Source organism: Ochotona curzoniae, unplaced genomic scaffold (genome assembly GCF_017591425.1).
Source record: "Ochotona curzoniae isolate NIBS_2020 unplaced genomic scaffold, NIBS_Ocur_1.0 contig_2404, whole genome shotgun sequence".
Classification (NCBI taxonomy): Eukaryota; Metazoa; Chordata; class Mammalia; order Lagomorpha; family Ochotonidae; genus Ochotona; species Ochotona curzoniae.
The window spans coordinates 3,121,241-3,139,773 of record NW_024465451.1 but is presented as its reverse complement, the minus strand read 5'-3'; the positions used below and the strand labels follow the sequence as shown (position 1 = coordinate 3,139,773).

Below are 18,533 nucleotides of genomic sequence, written 5' to 3'. Positions count from 1 at the left end.
GACCCATGGGGATGCTGTCAGCATGTCGGGGTGCACTCTTGGGTTTGCGCCAGGCCTCTGGCTGCCATAACCAGTGCCAGCCGGTGGTTGCCCTTTTCACTTGGAATCTTCTCTCTTGTAGGACAACAGGAGCAGGGGAGACTCCCGGATCCCTCAACAAGATAGAGGCCTCGAACCCAGAAGCTTCTCTCTCCCTGAACCTAGGTTCCGTGAACCTAGAAGACAGTCTCTACCTGGGGGACTCGGTTGACTGGGATGAACCCCTCCTTGGGGAAGACACTGAGAGGCCAACCGCACCCCTGTTCATTGAGGAGGCACCAAATGGGGAAGAGCGTGAGGGCGCAGAGACCGCGCTGCCTGAGGAGACTCTGAGGCCCAACGATGAAGTGCAGCTGCCGGAGGTGCCGGAGGAGCCGGAGGTGCCGGAGGAGCCGGAGGAGCCGGAGGAGCCGGAGGAGCCGGAGGTGCCCGAGGTGCCCGAGGTGCCAATGGAGTCCGGAGAGAGGCCATCTCAGGCTGTCGAGGAAGCAGAGGCAGAAGCAGAGGTCACCGTGGAGGGAGAGCCCAATTCCGAGCAGAGCGAGGCAGCCGCGCAGCAGCCCAGCGGGGCGCAGAACCTGGGCGCGGAGGAGCTGGAGGTGTTGGAGCAGCGCTTCCAGGAGTGTGTGCAGGCCGTGGCCCAGCTGGAAGAGGAGAGGGACCAGCTCATCCACGAGCTGGTGCTGCTCCGGGAACCAGCCCTGCGTGAGGTGCAGCAGGTGCACGGGGACATTTTAGCCGCCTACAAGCTGCACGCGCAGGCCGAGCTGCAGCGGGACGGGCTCCGGGAGGAGGTGCGGCTGGTCAAGCAGAAGCTGTTCAAGGTGACTAAGGAGTGCGTTGCCTATCAGTACCAGCTGGAATGCCGCCAGCAAGACGTGGCGCATTTTGCCGACTGTCAGCAGGTGCTGACTACGCGGGCGGCCCAGCTCTCGGAGGAGCTGGCACAGCTCCGGGACACCCACCGAAAGCAGAAGGAGGAATTGCAGCAACAGCTCGAAGCGCCCCCGAGCCAGAGCGACGGGCACTTCCTCCAGGAGAGCCGGCGGCTCTCTGCGCGGTTTGAAAGTCTGATGGCGGAGAGCCGCCAGGGCCTGGAGGACGAGTACGAACCACAGCTGCTGCGGCTGCTGGAGAGGAAAGAAGCCGGGGCCAAGGCGCTACGGCAAACGCAGGCTGAAATCCAGGAGATGAAGGAGGCTCTGCGGCCCCTGCAGGCCGAGGCCCGGCAGCTGCACCTGCAGAACAGGAGCCTGGAGGACCAGATCATGCTGGCGAGGCAGAAGCGAGACGAGGAGGTGCAGCAGTACAGGGTAGGTGCGGGGCTGTGCGGGGCCATGCGGGGCTGAGTTCTCATAGTGGGGGAGGACGGATGCATCAGGTTTCTGCCCTGGGTCGGAAGCACTGTGTGCGCTGCGCTCTGCACTTGTTTTATTTTAAAGCTGATTTATTGGGGCTCAATGTGCTAATCTGCTGTCTGCAACTCTGGCATCTCATGTGAGCACCACTTGGAGTCCCAGCTGCTTCGCTTTTCACCCTGCTAATATTCCTGGGAAAGCAGCAAAGGATGGCCAAATTCCTTGCGCTCTTGCACCCACGTGGGAGGTCTAGATGAAGCTCCTGGCTTTGGCCTGACCCAATGCTGGCTGTTGCCATTTGGGGAGTCACCCAGGGCATGGAATCTCTCTCTCTCTCTCTCTCCTTTTCTCCCTCTCTTGGTCTCACTTTCCAATAAATAAATAGAAGTAAAATATTTGGGGGCCCGGAGCTAGCACGCACTGGGATCCCATATGGGCGCCAGTTCTCTCAGCTACTCCACTTCCCATCCAGCTCCCTGCCTGTGGCCTGGGAAGGCAGTCGAGGACGGCCCAAAGCCTTGGGACCCTGCATTCGTATGAGAGACTCAGAAGAAACTCCTGGATTTGGATCAGCTCAGCTCTGGCCATTGCAGCTGCTTGGGGAATGAACCAGTGGATGGAAGATCATTCTTCCTGTCTCTCCTCCTCTCTGTATATCTGACTTTCCATTAAAAATAAGAACATCTTTTAAAAAAACTAAAATATTTTATAAATAAAGTATTTAATTATTGGAAAGGCAGAGTGACAGGTTTGGGAGAGAGGGAAAGAGAGAGAGACATCTTCCATCCAGAGGTTCAGTCCCCAAGTTGACTGCCACTGCCTCTTGTTTCCAGGTCCTTGGCAGGGAGCTGCAAGTGGAGCGGCTGGCATGCAAACGGATGCTTGATATGGGATACCCATGTTAGCTTCCTCTGTGGCACGCCACCACCCATCCTCTGCTCTCCTGTCTTCCCTTTTTCCCTTGCTTCACTCATTCAGGCCTGTGGCAGGGGCCGGAAGTGATCCATCCATAACCTTTACTTTTGCACAATATCAATATTTGGATACGAGTGATCTCATTTGATCTTCATATTAATCCTATTAATCCTTCCAGTCTTTTTTTTTTTTTTTTTTAAAGCAGGTACACCTCTGAGGCTCAGGAGGCGGGGAGCTTTTTGCGGCCCCAGGTCCTCCAACCTTCTTTCTTGGCACCGTGTCTGCCTGAGTGGTGACTCACACTGGGGCAGTTGGAGAGGCGGGGCTGGCTGGCAGGACGCCAGCCCCATCCCCCACCTTCCCAGTCCCTCTCAGCACCCTCCTAGCCCATCTCCATCTTAAAGGTTCCCAGACTTGAGCCTGGCTGAAATCTATCAACCTCTTCTTCACTTTCCTTTTTTGTGCATTCCTCACCATCTCCTTCGTATTCAAGTTACTGGTAATTAAGTGTGAGCCGGTTCTAATCCCTTTTCAGAACACAGTAGGATATAAATACTAAGTGAATAAACAATGACGTCTGACCCAGACAGGAGCTCCCAGAAGTGGGCCGCGCATTGTTCTCCCGCACCCAGGGCCCAGGCCCTTTCCAGCAGTATTTCTCTTTTGAGACTTGTGTTCCTTGTGGAGAAACTTAAAAAATTCATGCCTTCTGTTCTTTTCTCTTTTAAGATGTATTGATTTATTTGAGAGAGAGAGAGAGAGAGAATGCTAGATCTTTCATCTGCTGGCTCACTCCCCAGATGGTCCCAACAGCTGGGGCTGGGCAGGCTGAAGCCAAAGTCAGGAGCTTCCTCCAGGTCTCCCACATGGGCGCAGGGCCCAAGGATTTGGGTGGTCCTCTGCTGCTTTCCCAGATGCATTACAAAGCAGGACAGCTGGATGACAACTGGAGCGTTGAGATATGAGCCTGCACTCACGGGAGAAACTGCCTTTACATCACAATGCCAGCCCTAAGTTAGGTTTTTTTGAAGATTTTTAAAAAGATTTATTTATTTTTTTATTGGAAAAAATAAATTCTCAGTTCTACAGAGAGGAGAGACAAAGAAAGATCTTCCATCCACTGGTTCACTCCCCAAGTGACTGCAACAGCCGGAAATGAGCTGATCTGAAGCCAGTGCCAACAGCTTCTTCCAGGTTTTCCACGTGGGTACAGAGTCCAAAGACCTTTGGGCCACCCTCAACTGCTTTCCCAGCCCACAAGATCTCTTGACTGGGGTAGTTGATCAATTTGTTCTGTCCTCTGTTCTCTGTTGTGGTACCAGGCATCCTCTGCAGGTTCCAGTGGACTGCCATATCCTCCATGTGCACCTGGATATGCTGTCCACTGCTCCATCTGAGACTCTGAGGAGGCTCAGCTTTGACACATGCACTCCATGGTCAGACCATAGAACCTGCACTTCTCTTCATGATTGGGGTTCTGAGATCAGCAGCTCAATTGGAGGGATCCCCAAAGAAACTTCTTCTGAGGTGATCCCAGACCTGATTCTTGTATGTGCGTGCCAGTACAAGGTCCAACACAGTCTGTCGTCGCAATCAACTTACGCACATGCTGGTAGTTGCAATTGCTGGGTCAGTTCTCTTTCCAGCCCTGTCTTCCACATAAACCAATGGATATTGCAGTCCAGCCTGATCCTGCCCACTTCACGCTCAGCCCTCACATAAACCAGTGGGAGCTGCAGCCTAGTAGGAGTGACCTGCAGTAACTCCCACCAGGCCCTCCCCCTGCCCCTGGTTCCTGTGCTTGCCAGTGTGTGCAGCAGACTGGTCCAGTCTGTCCCACATCCCATTCAGCTCTCCTACACGTCAATGGGTATTGAAGCCTAGTTCAACTCAACCAGCCCCATTATCCAGGCCGCACACATGCTTCTGGGTGCTGTTCTGTCTAGCCACGTCTGCTCCTGTCCTAGTTTTCGTGCTCTCCAGTGTAAGTGGTAACCCAAGAGGGAGGAGCCCACTATCTCCCTCCTGGGCCCACTTCCACTCCTGGACCATGTACTTTCTAGGCAGTTCTGCAGTTTAACTTGACAAAATTAGCCCCCGGTGCCAGCCTCTGCCAGCTGATGCTGCGGCAAAACCCAACCATCCCTCACCCTCTCTGATTTATGTTTGCACCAATAGGGACAGTCAGCCCAGCCTGGCTTTTCTCTGATCTAGCTCACATGAGGCCAATAGGTGTTGTAGCCCTGCCCAGTATGTTCTGTCTGTATCACATCTAATGCTCTCCAGTAGTCCAGCAGGGGAGCCCTCCACATTCCCCTTACCAGCTTTGCCCCCTGCCCCCCAGTTCTCTCATGCGTGCTGCAGCCCAGTCTGTCATGGCCTGCCTTTCCTCGGCATTTGCCAGTGGGTGCTGTAGCCTGGTCTGGCACAACCCACCCCTAATTTCAGCTCATGCTGGTGAGGGAACCCAGCCTAGCCCGATTCAGCTGGTACCCAGTCCCAGCCCTTATGTGTACTGGTATATGTTATGGCCAAACCCGACCTGACCCACACTCTATTCTGGTGCTCGGATTCTCCAGCAGGTGATGTGAACTGGTTCAGTCTGGTCTGCCCCCGACCTATGCCAAATGTATGCCAGTGACTACCATTCCCTGGCCTGGTCTGAGCTGCTCCCTTTCTTGGTTCTTGTGCTCACCTTCAGGGACTGTGTCCCAACAGAGGAGTTTCCTCAGCTCCTCCATCAGATTCTTTTTCAATGTCAGATCTCATGTGGGTGCATGGGCCAGCCCTACTTACTCCACCTTCTGTCCTAGCAAGAACAGTGGCCTTTCCTGACTGACCTTCAGCCCATTTCGGTTCTTTCTGTTGGATGTTTCAGCCCAGCCAAGGCTGGTCCACACCCAGACACAGCTCACACATGGCTCAGTAGGGGCAGAGACCTAGCCTAGCCTTTCCTACACTTACCCTGGTCCTCCAGAGCACTAGTTGGTGCTGGAGTCTAGCCCAACTCGGTGTGCTCAACCTGTCCACACTTGTGCCAAGGGACACTTCAGCCATATCCAGACCAGATAGCAACCCCCACTCCAGCCCCCACACTCACCCATTGGTGGGAACCCCAACCCAGCCAGGGTGTCCCCTTAGATCCCCAACCAGGCCTATTCCCAGACATAGATAATGCATGTGCCAGTGGTTGCTCTGACTCAGCTTGGAATAGACCCTCATCTGTCTTGGCCTTTGTCTTAGATGCTGTAGCCTGGCATCCCTGGCTCATACAAACCAGTCAGTATAAGAGCCTAGCTTGGCATGATCTGTGCTCCAGCCTGATTTCTGTTCTCGCTTGACCCTAAGGTTTGCTCGGCCCTGTCCGGTCCACCCCCTTCCATAATCAACCAACACCTTAGCCAACAGTTGGAACTACTTTGCCCAGCTTGCCCCCCAGCCTGGACCATGTGATCATCAGTGAGAGTTATGACCCATTAGGGGAGTTTTCCAAGTTCCCCCACTCTATCCTATGAGACCCAGATCTCATAGATGCCAGCAGGTGTTAGGCCAGTGCCCGGCTTAGCCTGCCCTTCCATCTTTGCCTTGTATGAGCTGATGAACGTTGTGGCCTGGCCTGCCCCATATCCTAAAAGGATGCACATGCGGGTGCTGCAGCCTGGACCTGCCCAGACTATTGTTGTTCCCTTTACCCATGTCTGATGGCAGGTTCCATGATCACACTTAGCTCAGCCCATCACTACCCCAACACTTGAGCTAACCAGAGGGACTTGTATTTTCACAAGGTTGGGTCCTCACATCTACCACAGAATCTACCCCCAGATGGCCCTGCCTAATGTGATCTGTCCCCTGATCTGACATTCTGTCAGATACTAGGATCCAGCCCTGCCAGACAGGCCCCCAGCCATAGCTTTTGCATGGACTGGCATGTGGTGGTCAGCATTGTTTGGTGGTTACATGTCCTACACAGGACTCACAAATGGGCTGGTGTATCAGTCTGACCCATCAGATCTTCTGATCTCTCCCCTCCAAACCACCAGGTCTCAGTAACCTCGCTTATCTTCAAGGAAAAGTTACCCTGTCATTGGGCGTCCCTCAGGATTGATTCCTCACCAACACACACAGTTGCCTCATTTATGGATTTATCTTGGCAGCAATTCCACCCCCCTAGGCTCCAGAGCTCTCTATTGGGTGGCCAGAAGATGGAGCTTGGCACCAAATGGCGACAAGCTGCCCAGGACTTGCTCACCACATGGCAGTGGTGGCTACAGGCAGGGACCCAAGCATTGAGTCCGACCTGGCTTGGGTGCTCCTAGCAGCCACCAAGCTGCTGGAAGTCCTCTCCACCCAGGCCCCAAGGTCGCACTCCCCACCACCATGTGGCTAGGCCTGCCTTGTTCCCAAGAGATTCCCCTCCCAGCCCACTCACCAGGAAGGGAGAAGCCTTTTGAGTCCAGGCAGGCCTAGGACTCCCTCTCGGCGTGGCAGTAGCGCTACAAGCCTCTGGTTTGAGTCGTAACTGCTTTGTTTCCAGCCCAGCTTCCTGCTACCGGCGGAGGGAGGGGGGAGGGCGGGGGGCGGCAGAAAATGGCCCAAGTACTTGGGCTCCTCCCATGTTCATGGGAGACCTGGATGGAGTTGTGGGCACCTATCACTCTGCCTTTTAAACTTCTAAATCTTTTTTTTTTTTTTTTGTATCTAAGGCAGAGTGACACAGAATGAGAGAGAGAGAGAGCTTCCATTGACTCCCCAAAGCCCACAACAGCTGGGCCTGGACTAAGCTGAAGCCAGCAGACAGGAATTCCAATCATCTCACGTGGTGGCAGAGACCCAAGCATTCGGGCTGTCAACCGCTGCTCTGGGGGTGGGGGGATCACTAGGAAGAATGTTGAAGTGGAGCAGGACTGGCTCCCAGGCACTGTGACTGGGGGTGACTGTGCAACTGGCAGCTCAGCCCTGCAGCTCGCAATGCAGTCCTTTTAGTATTTTAAGATTTATTTATTTTTTATTTGAGATTTATTCATTTTTATTGGAAAGGTGGATTTAGAGAGAAGGAGAGACAGGGAGAAATATCTTCCATCCTCTGGCTCATTCCCCAAGTGGCCATTATGGCCAGAGTTGAGCCAATCTAAAGCTAAGCTAAGAGCTAGGAGCTTCTTCGGGGTCTCCCACACAGGTGCAGGGTGTCAAGGCCTTAGGCCGTCCTCAACTGCTTTCCCAGGCCACAAGCAGGGAGCTGGATGGGAAGTGGGGCTGCTGGGACAGGAACCAGAGCACATGTGGGATTCTGGTGGCTGCAAGGTGAGGATTTTAGCCACTGAGCCACAGCAGCCACAGCAGCCACAGCACTGAGCCCTATTTTATTTTTTTTTTCAAAGGCAGATTTACAGAGATTAGGAGACACAGATCTTTGCTGGAGTCCAGCTCCAGCTGAGTTCAGAACTTGGGAAGGATGCGTGGATGAGGCGCAAAGTGGAAAGAAAGAAGGACCGCTAGGGTTTCATGATCATAATGCACAATGTGGGAAAGCTGTCCCCTTGATTTATACAAAATCAGTCCAACTCTGGCTCAGACTCTGGCTCATGGTCAAGTGGGTATTTCTAAGGATAATTCTGCCATTTGTTTTACCTAGAAACAATAGAAGTTCCTGCTACAATTCTTATTCTACAACTTAATCTTGTATCACAAAGAAAAGGAGAACTTAAAGAATGAGGAAAGAATGAAAGCCTAAATATAGCTCCCTTGATTAGCATAAGGTCAATGGGGACAGCCAAGACAGTAGAAGGCCCTTTTGCAAGACGCTGTCACCGACATTAACCTCCAAGCTCACACTGAGCAAAAGGCCAGCCTCACAGTAGCAAACAATGCCTGGATGGATTAGAGTTCTTCCGCAGGGTGGTCCAGTGTCCATGCAAAAGAAGGCGGAGCTGCATTCAGTGGGAAGTTCCTTGTGGCCCTGCCTGCAATGCAACAATACTCTTCACACCTTCGTGTCCCCCACATCCACTGCACCCAACAGATCTTCCATCTGCTGGTTCACTTCCCAAATAACCCCAATGGCAAGAGCTGGTTCAAAGCCAAGACACGGAACTCCATGTAGGTTTTTAAGATTTATTTATTTTTATTGGAAAGTCAGATATACAAGAAAAGGAGAGAGAGAGAGAAAGATCCTCAATGGTTTACTTCCCAGGCAGCCGCAACGGCCAAAGCTAACTGATCCAAAGCCAGGAATCTGGAATCTCCTCCAGGTCTCCCACACAGGTGCGGGAGCCCAAGGCTTTGGGCCGTCCTTGGTTGCTTTCCCAGGCCACAAGCAGGGAGCTGGATGGGAAGCGGGGCTGCTGGGACATGAACCAGTGTGCATATGGGATCCTGCTGCGTTCACGGCAAAGACATTAACCTCTAGGCCATCGAACCAGGCCCAGGGGCCAAACTCTTAAGCCCACCCTCTGATGCTTTCCCAGGCCAAAAATAGGGAGCTGAGTTGGAGGTGGATCAGCCACAACTCAAATCGGTGCCAATATGGGGTGCCAGTACCATAGTCATAGACTTAATCCACTATGCCACAGCACTAGTTATTTTATTTCTTTATTGGAAAGGCAAATATACAGATAGAAGGATCTTCCATCCTTTGATTCACTCCCCAAAAGGCTGCAATGGCTGGAGCTGAGCTAATCTGAATCCAGGAGTCAGAAGCCTCTTCCAGGTCTCCCATGCAGGCTCAGGGTCCCAAGTTTTGGGCCATCCTCTACTGCTTTCTCAAGCCACAAGCAAGAAGCTGGATGAGAAGTAGAGCACCTTGGACATGAACTGGTGCCCATATGGGATCCCAGAGGATGCAAGGCAATTATATAACCACTAGGCTACTGCACTGGACCCCTGAATCCTCAGGTTGTTTTTTTTTTTTTGAGATTTATTTATTTCTTTTATTGGAAAGTCAGATATACAGAGAGGAAGATCTTCTACCCATTGATTCACTCCCCAAGTGACCCCAACACCAAGTGCTACACTGATCTGAAGCCAGGAGCCAGGAACTTCCTCTTCTGGTGCAGGGTCCCAAGGCTTTGGACCATCCTCAACTACTTTCCCAGGCCGCAAGCAGGGAGCTGTATGGGGAGTGAGGATACTGGGATTAGAACTAGTGCCCATATAGGATCCCAGTGTGTGCAAGGCGAGGACTTTAGCCACTAGGCTATCACACTCAGTGTGAACCCTCACTCTTATGAGAACATGTTCTTGTTGAAAGTGACTGCATGGCCATCACTTCAGATTTTTCAATCTCATTGTTAGGAAAGCCTGAGGGTTTGGTTGATACTGAACATCTTCAAACTGTGTATGCCACTCTTACCCACCCTCTTATATTCCTATTCTTCTTCTTCTTCTTTAAGACATTTATTTTATCTATCTGAAAGACAGAGTTAGTGGGTCTGGTGCAGTAGCCTAGTGGCTTAAGTCTGCCTTGCATGTGCCAAGATTCCATATGGGCTGTTCATATCCTGGCTGCTCCACTTCCTTCCAGCTCCCTTTTGAGGCCTGAGGAACGAAGCTCTTTCTTCTCTGTCTCTCGTTCTCTCTGTAAATCTGACTTTCCAATAAAAAAAATATAATAATAAATCTGGGCCCAGCCCTGTGGCCTAGCAGCTAAAGTCCTTGTCTTGAATGTGCCGGGATCCCATATTGGCGCCGGTTCTAATCCTGGAAGCTCCACTTCCCATCCAGCTCCCTGCCTGTGGCCTGGGAAAGCAGTCAAGGATGGCCCAATGCTTTGGGACCCTGCACTCGTGTGGGAGACCTGGAAGAGGTTCCTGGCTCCTGGCTTTGGATCAGCACAGCACCAGCCGTTGTGGTCACATGGGGAGTGAATCATCAGATGGAAGATCTTCCTCTCTGTCTCTTCTCCTCTCTGTATATCTGACTTTGTCATAAAAATAAAATAAATGTAAATTTTTTTTTAATCTTAAAAAAAAAAAAGGAGCGGGAGAGACATCGAGACAGACACACAGAGACCTTGCACCTGCTGGCTGATTCCCCGGATGCCACAGAGTGTGAGGGGCTGGACCAGATAGAAGCTGGAACTTCATGTAGGTCTCCCACATGAATGCAGGGCCCAAACACTTGGGGCATCTTGTGCTATTCTCTCAGGCATATTAGGGAGCTGGGTTGGCAGTGCAGCAGCCGGGACTGGTACAAGTGCCCATATAGGATGCCAGCATGGCAAGCAGGAGCTCTACCTACCTGCTACAGCACAACACTGGCCCCTCATGCTTTTATGCGTGTGTGTGTGTGTGTGTGTGTTTGATTGGCCCACAATCTTATGAAAGGGCCGTTACTTATTTAACATAAACAGTGTCCTTCACAGCTAATTCTCAAGTAAACCTTACGTTAGCAACTGTGACTCAGGGTAGAAAGTAATGTGTGATTTAAGAAGTGCGGGTGAGGGGGGAGTTTTGGGAAAACAAGATTATTTCTAGCCACGTGGTAAATCCAAGAACACTAGCAATGGAAAAAGAGGTGGAATTTGACTTCGGTATTATGGGCAGGCTGCTGGCCCTGCAGGTGGCTGCGCTCGGTCCCTGTCGCCCTGTCTTCTTGTAAGAGCCCCAGATGGGAGGCCGCACTTGGCAGTGTCACCGAGACTTCCTGCAGATCACGCCCCCCGACCCGCCGAGGTGGGGGTCTCGCACAGAGGGCGCAGGCTGCATTCAGACTGGCGTTCTGCTGGGGCATTCTCTTCCCACTTCTCTTGGGGCATTGCTGTGTTCATGGGCAACTTAGTTCACGGGGGCCCCCCCCGCCGGGCAGCTCTCCCTGTGGTGTGCTCAGGGGAGGACACGACTTGTGCCATGCCAACAACTGGCTGCTCCCAGTGCCTGCTTCTACGTTGCTTTCTTCTTTCAGCCACACAGACTTTCCGTGTTTGTCCTTGGGCCCTTGTACACACAGAGGTGACTGTCTACCTTCCTGTGTGTCAAGTCTACATCAGTGTTGGCCAACAAAAAAATGAGAGTACTTCTGACAGCTTGTGGGAAATGGGATTACAACATTGATTTGGGTGCCAAAATCTTTTTAACTTATTTGAAAGAAAAAAAAAACAATAGGAAAGAAGGAAACAAGGGTTAGAGTGAGAGAGAAAGAGATCTTCTATCTGCTGGTTCACTCTCCACGTGGCCCCAATGGGTAGCGCAGCGCTGGCTGAAGCCTGGAGCTTCTGGGTTGCCCGAATGGATGCAGGACCCCAAGCACTTGGGCCATCTTTTGCTGCCTTCCCAGGTACACTAGTACGGGACTGAATTGGAAGTGGAAAAGTCAGGACATGAACCAGGGCCCATATGGGATGCTGGGAGTTACAGGCAGCATTTTTTTTTAACCCACTATGCCAAATGGTCCTGGTTCAAAACTGTTTGAAAATCCATACATGGGCCTGGCGCAGTGGCCTAGCGGCTAAAGTCCTTACCTTGAACGCGCCAGGATCACATATGGGCACTAGTTCTAATCTCGGCGGCCCCACTTCCCATCCAGCTCCCTGCTTGTGGCCTGGGAAAGCAGTCAAGGACAGCCCAAAGCCTTGGGACCCTGCACCTGTGTGGGAGACCTGGCGGAAATTCCTGGATCCTGGCTTCAGATCGGCACAGCACTGGCTGTTGTGGTCACTTGGGGAGTGAATCCTTGGACAGAAGATCTTCCTCTCTGTCTCTCCTCCTCTCTGTATATTTGACTTTCCAATAAGAATAAATAAATCTTTAAAAAAAATGAAAGAAAATCCATACATAGGAGGTGTTCTTCAAGATGTTCTTGAAAAATGCATGCTGTGCGAAAATGATACATGATCTAAATCAATTTCCATGAATATTTTGAAGTACCCTTGCATTTTAACACAACATTATCAGAAATACAGTTGGTATCTTGGCTGCAGATAAAAAGCTGCTGCCTGGGATTCATGCATCCCAGATCAATGTGCTAATATGAGACTCAGCTGTTCTGCTGGGTACCTGGTACTCACATGGGAGATGCAGACGGAGTCCCGGGCTCCTTACCTTGCCTTGGCCCAGACTGGCTGCTGCAAAGTTACAGACTGGAAATTCTGTGCTTCATTGTGCCTTTCAAGTAAATGAAAATAAGTGAGACAATATGTTTTTAAACATTACATTGAACTGTAAAAGTAGGTTGGAGGTGAATCACACTGAAGGCTCATTCCCAACCCATGCTGAGTTTGGACTTGATTCAGTAGTCCTTTAGCCTCAGGGAAGGAATTTCACCAGGGGGAGTGATGTGATTGGCTGTCTACTTTTAGAATGCACTGGTGGCAGGTATGAAAAAGGACCACAGGCCCAGGGGCAAATGAGACGAATTAGGAAACTGAAGTGGGTTAGTGGGCAGGAGAGGCAAGCCCGAGGAGGATGGTAATGCCATAAATAGGGCGTTTCTGGGTTAGTTTTCTGATTTGGGACCAGAGTTGTGGAACTCTTTGCCCCAGTGATTTCCATCACAGTGCTGGGCATAGTTCAGAGCTGATGATTTTGTGACACCCAAGTCAGGTGGTCTCCTCCTATCCCCACACCCTGGGAGCCAAGGGCTGAAGGACCCCCTTCTTCTGTCTGAAATGGCTCCCTAAACGGTGCTTGCCGAATTCCTGAGGACTTGCCTGCAATGCTCCTTTTGTCCTTAGGCCAGGCTCCATTCTTTTTTCTTTTTAAGATTTTATTTATTTGAACCATTCCAGAGAGAGGGTTCATCCCCCAAATGGCCACATTGCCTGGATTTGGGAGTGTCCAAAGAGAGCAGTCAGGAACTTCTCCATCTCCAAGGGCCAAACGCTTGAGCCATCTTCCACTGCTGTCCCAGCACATTTGCAGGGAGCTAGATTGAAACTGGAGCAGCCAGGACTTGAACCAGTGCCCATACGGGATGCTGCTGCCACAGCTTCAGGCTGCTCTCTTTTAAAATATTTTTCTATTTTTTATTTGAATGGTAGTTAGAGAAGGGAAGACTAAGAGATCTTCTCATAACAAACAAGGAAACAAAGGCAGAGTTAGAGAGAGGGAGATAGAGATTTTCCATCTGCTGGTTCATTCCCCAAATGACCCCAATGATAGGAGCTGGGTTAGTCTGAAGCCAGGAGCCAGGAACTTCTGGTTCTCCTACATAGGTGCAAGATCCCAAGGCTTTGGGCCATCCTCGACTGCTTTCCCAGGCCACAAGCAGGGAGCTGGATGGGAAGTGGAGCTTCCGGGATTAGAACCGGCGCCCATATGGGATCCCAGTGTGTTCAAGGCGAGGACTTTAGCCACTAGGCCACAGTGGCAGGCCCTAAAAATAAATCTTAAAAGAAAAAAAACAGCCAGGGCTGTGTCTTGCCAAAACCAGGACCAGAACTCCATTCTGTTTTCCCACCTGGGTGGCAGACTGGAATGCTGACATTTAAGATGCAGGCACCCCAAGCAGCGCTGATGGTGAACGTGCCACATCATGGTCATGACAGCCCTGGACTAGCCAGGTGCCCAGCGGTTTCCACAGTGGACAGTGCAACGCTGTCAGAAAATGTAAGACCAGGTAGGGAGATTGAAGTTGTGGGAAGTGGTCCAACTCAAAGAGGAGGAAAGCTTTGGAGATTTTGAGTTAACTGAAGTTTTTCATGCCTAACCTAGCTGTGTCCTTGCTGTCTCTCCACTGCAGTGAGGCTGGGCTGTCCTTTCAGGGGCCGCAGGCTGCTTCCGCAGATGTGTAGCTAGTGGAGTTTGGCAAAGTGGGACAACAGGGAGCACCTGTTTACCTTCAGATGTGATTATGGTATCAACACATGGCTGGGCACTAGTTAAAAAAAAAAAAGACACCTTTAGACAACATTGATTAAAGTTGAGAGTCAACCAGTTATTAAACCTTGCAGATTAATGTGCTCCAGGTACAAGACCAAGAATGACTCAGAGAACACATTTAGATGCTTCTAATAATAGCATGTACCCGGACTGGATGGATTCTTCTTGGCATCCAAAATCTGAAGTGAAGTCATCGCCCCTCTAAATGTACTCCCCACCCCACCTCACGCATCCCTCCCCACTCCTGGCAACTAAGCCAGAGGCTGACTTGAGTCTTACCTCATTCCTCAGGCATTAGCCTTAGATAAGAACAATTTAGAGGATGTATGCTAGCTAGTTTTGAACCATTATTTACCAGCTCAAAGGGCCTGCTGTGCAGAGCATCCCATCTTCCAACTTGCAGCTGCTGAACATGTCTGGGGTTTCTGGGTAATGAGTAAACGCGGTGGGAAACTAACCATTAGGACAGTGACTGCCCTGACGAATAAAGCATCTATCTGCACCAAGTATGGACGAAGCAGAGGTATTAGGACATGGGAAATTCGTTTTCCTATAAACCACCCAGGTATTTTCTGAATATAGTTCATTAACTGTCCTTCCAGAATTCCAGTATATATTATATATATAAAACCAAGATTTATTTTTTTATTGGAAAGTCAGAAATACAGAGGAGAGACTAACAGGAAGATCTTCCATCTGATGGTTCACTTCCCAAGTGGCTGCAACAGCTGGAGTTGAGCGAATCCAAAGCCAGGAGCCCAGAGTCTCTTCGGGGTCTTCCACATGGTGCAGGTTCCCAAGGCTTTGGGCCATCCTCAACTGCTTTCCCAGGCCACAAGCAGGGAGTTGGATGGGAAATGGGGCTGTCAGGATTAGAGCTAGCACCCATATGGAATCCTGGTGTGTACTAGGTGAGAACTTTAGCCACTAGGATGCTGTGCTGGGCCCTTCAGTCAATATTGTGTTCAATGAAGACTGACTTTTCTTGTCTTCAATTTACCTGTTAGGATAAAAACTAGCAGTATCTTAATGGAAATGAACTTTGCACAAGGGGCTGTGTGGGAAACAAGGCATCAAGTAAAGGACCAAAGTCCTTGGCAACAGCATGACGCTGAAGGGGTGAAACTAAACAGTCCTTTGAGGACCTGTTTATTCTTGACAAGATCTGTTTTGCATCACCACTTTCAAAAGCAGCATCCGTTTGTCAGGGGCGGCCTCCCCAAACCTCCATTTCCTAGCATGAAGTCATAGTGGCCTCAGGATTGCCATGAAGACTAAACACTGTCTAAGGAGGTGCTTTATGAACTAGTGGATGTGAGGTCTGTGTGCTGCTGGGCTCATCAGCAATGTTCTTGGACATCTCATGCAGGAACAGCTGGAGGAAATGGAGGAACGACAGAGGCAACTGAAGAGTGGAGTCCAACTCCAGGAGCAGAAGAACAAAGAGATGGAGCAGCTAAGGACCAGCCTCGCCCAAGAGCTCTCAACTTACAAGTCAGTTTTAACTGCTATTCAAACCTCTATTCCTAGCAACAAGGATGACAGGGCGGGTTTAGAAAAACTGCCTTAACAGTGATGAACAAAATAATGATTTGGGAAATGCTCTTCTGGACAGATGGAAAATGCTCTGTTTTCCCCCAAAGGGCTATGCTCCCCAAGAGTCTGGAACAGGCCGCTGCTTCCACTTCTCAGGCAGGTGGGATCCAGACACATCCTCAAGGTGACCTTGAAGGGCACAAAAGTGGTATTTGCTATTGTTTCTGCCTTCGTAACAAACTAACACCTACCGCTTAGTGTAACCCTTACCTCCAAAATGCTTCGGCTAAGCACATCGAGCTCATTTGGAGTGTTTCATTTTCTAACTAATATTCACAGTATGCCCCAGTTATCACCAAGAATTCTGTAACTGGATAGAACACCTAGGCTCTGGGCAATCTTACTTTCCTGACCTTACACTACCTTCACTGCCATTTAACCTCTGGTATAGCAGAAGTAGTTCTGTCATCAAATTCAGACTGACAAGAGGTCAACAAGGCAGCTAAATGACTATGCAACATCATTAAAAGCAAAATATCCTGAGAAGGGATGATGTTTAGGCTGGGGAAAACAAATTAATGTTTTTTAAGTATAAAGTACTCAAAAAACAAAAAAGCAAGCTGTGTTGGGACTAGAGAATCTCCTCCTGACCAGTGTGCTACAAGATCCCCCAGTCCTAAAACTATTATACTCTTTATACATGAGCTCTTCACAAATTATAGATGTACATTAAACATATACTCCCCCCCCCCTTTTTTTGGCACCACATGATTTTTTTCTTGTGAAACAGAGAAAGAACTCCTATCTTCTGGCTTATTCACTAAATACTTGCAAAGGGGGCTGGCCATCTGTGGTGCTGGATTCCATGTGGGCATCAGTTTCTTGACTCAGTTACTCTTATTCTAAATCCAGTTCCCTGCTAATGGCCTGGGAAAGCAGTGGAAGACAGGCCAAGTGCTTGGGCCCCTGAATCCACATTTGAAACAAAAAACCCCCCTGGGCTCCTGGCTGTAGGCGGGCCAGGGCCAGTCCACTTTTTTCCCTTTTTCTGTAACTATACCTTTCAAATAAATAAATCTTTAAAAAAAATTTGTATTGGGCCCAGTGGCCAAAGTTCTCGCCTTGAATGCACCAGGATCCCATATGGGCGCTGGTTCTAATCTCGGTGGCCCCACTTCCCATCCAGCTCCCTGCCTGTGACCTGGGAAAGCAGTCAAGGATGGCCCAAAGTCTTGGGACCTTGTACCCGTGTGGGAGACCTAGAAGTTCCTGGCTCCTGGCTTTGGATTGGCACAGCACCAGCTGTTGTGGCCACTTGGGGAAGAGAATCATCAGATGGAAAACCTTCCTCTCTCCTCCTCTCTGTAGATCTGAATCTGTAATGAAGATAAATCTAAAAACAAAAAAGTATTGAGACCTAGCACATTAGCCTAGTGGCTAAAGTCCTCACCTTGCATCCCCCTGGGATCCCATATGGGCACTGGTTTGTATCCTGGCTGCTCTACTTCCCTTCCAGCTCCCTGCTTATGGCCTGGGAAAGCAAGTGAGGACAGCCCAAAGCTGTGGGACCCTGCACCTGTGTGGGAGACCCGGAATGGGCTCCTGATCGGCTTGGCTTTGGCCATTGCAGCCACTTGGGGAGTGAACCAGCATTTAGAAGATCACTGTCTCTCCTTCTCTCTGTAAAAATAAATCTTAAAACAAGAACCAAACCAACAAACCACCCATGTACTTATTTGAAAGGCATAGTGGCAGAAAGGGGAACAGACACCTTCTAACTACTACTGGTTCATTCAAATTATTGTGAAAGCTGGGGCTGGGCCAGGCAAAGCTGGAACAGAAAACTCTACCCAGATCATCAGAGGCAGGACATGATCCCAAGCACTGACACAGGATGCAGGATCCAAGCTAGCAGCCTAAGTCCTGGCCCACATGCTGGCTCCAGCATTGCTGTTCTTTGAATGCTATTACATTCCCCTCTTAGGATTTATTTTATTGGAAAGGCAGATCAAATCTACAGAGAGGAGAGACAGAAAGATATTCTGTCCACTGGTTCACTCCCCAAATGCCTACAACAAAAGGAGCTGAGCCAATCTGAAACCAGGAACCAGGAGCTTCTTGCAGGACTTCCATGCTGGTGCAGGGTCCAAAGGCTTTGGGCCGTCCTCGACTGCTTTCCCGGGCTACAAACAGGAGCTGGATGGGAAATGGAGCAACTGGGACAGGAACCATCACCCATATGGGATCCAAGTGTTCCAAGTTGAAGATTTAGCTACTAAGTCATTGGCCATGCCTGCTGTTAACTTTCTGAAGTACTCTCATGAATTTTTTAGATAAATAAATCCGACTACAGAATCTGAGGCACTTCAATTCTTGTTCAAGTTAACCTGGTCAGGGATAGTTTCATTCCTTCACATCAACTAGATTGCCTTTCAGTTCTGCAAACACGAGGCATCTAAGTGCTTGCCAACAGAAAGCAATCCTTTACCAGATGGATGTCAATTGCCCTGCTGCAAGCTTTTTTAAATACAGTCGTGTGCACCTTTGAAACTTCACTATTACAAACCTTCTACTGTATTATTTAAAGTTTCAGTAAGTGTAAACTATTTTTCCTTTCAACCTTACAGGGGCTGTTTAGAACTGTACTGCAGAATCTGTAATCCAGAAACAACAGATAAACCATCTTAGCAAAAGATCACCAAGTATTCTTTTGGAGATACTCTTCCAAACAGACACGTGATTGTCAGACTTGGCAAGCCACTTGCCCAGTTGCAAACACTGGCTGACTATTTACAGAACATCAGTCCACTCCGAGCTGGATTCTGTCTCACTGGCTGCTGGTTCTGATGTCAGTGCACTGAGGACTAGAAGA

General features: G+C 50.0%; 1 protein-coding gene across 1 annotated transcript in view; it reads left to right on the top strand.

Moving 5' to 3' along the window:
- The window catches only part of SYNC (syncoilin, intermediate filament protein), a 28,248-nt gene extending 9,795 nt beyond the window's left edge, over window positions 1–18,453 (top strand). The window contains 5 exon segments of the mRNA XM_040974146.1: window positions 136–314; window positions 366–1,352; window positions 15,495–15,619; window positions 18,289–18,337; window positions 18,340–18,453. Of these exon segments, the coding sequence (XP_040830080.1) occupies window positions 136–314; window positions 366–1,352; window positions 15,495–15,619; window positions 18,289–18,337; window positions 18,340–18,447 (1,448 nt within the window). The 3' untranslated portion in view covers window positions 18,448–18,453.
- The last annotated feature ends 80 nt before the right edge of the window (window positions 18,454–18,533 follow it).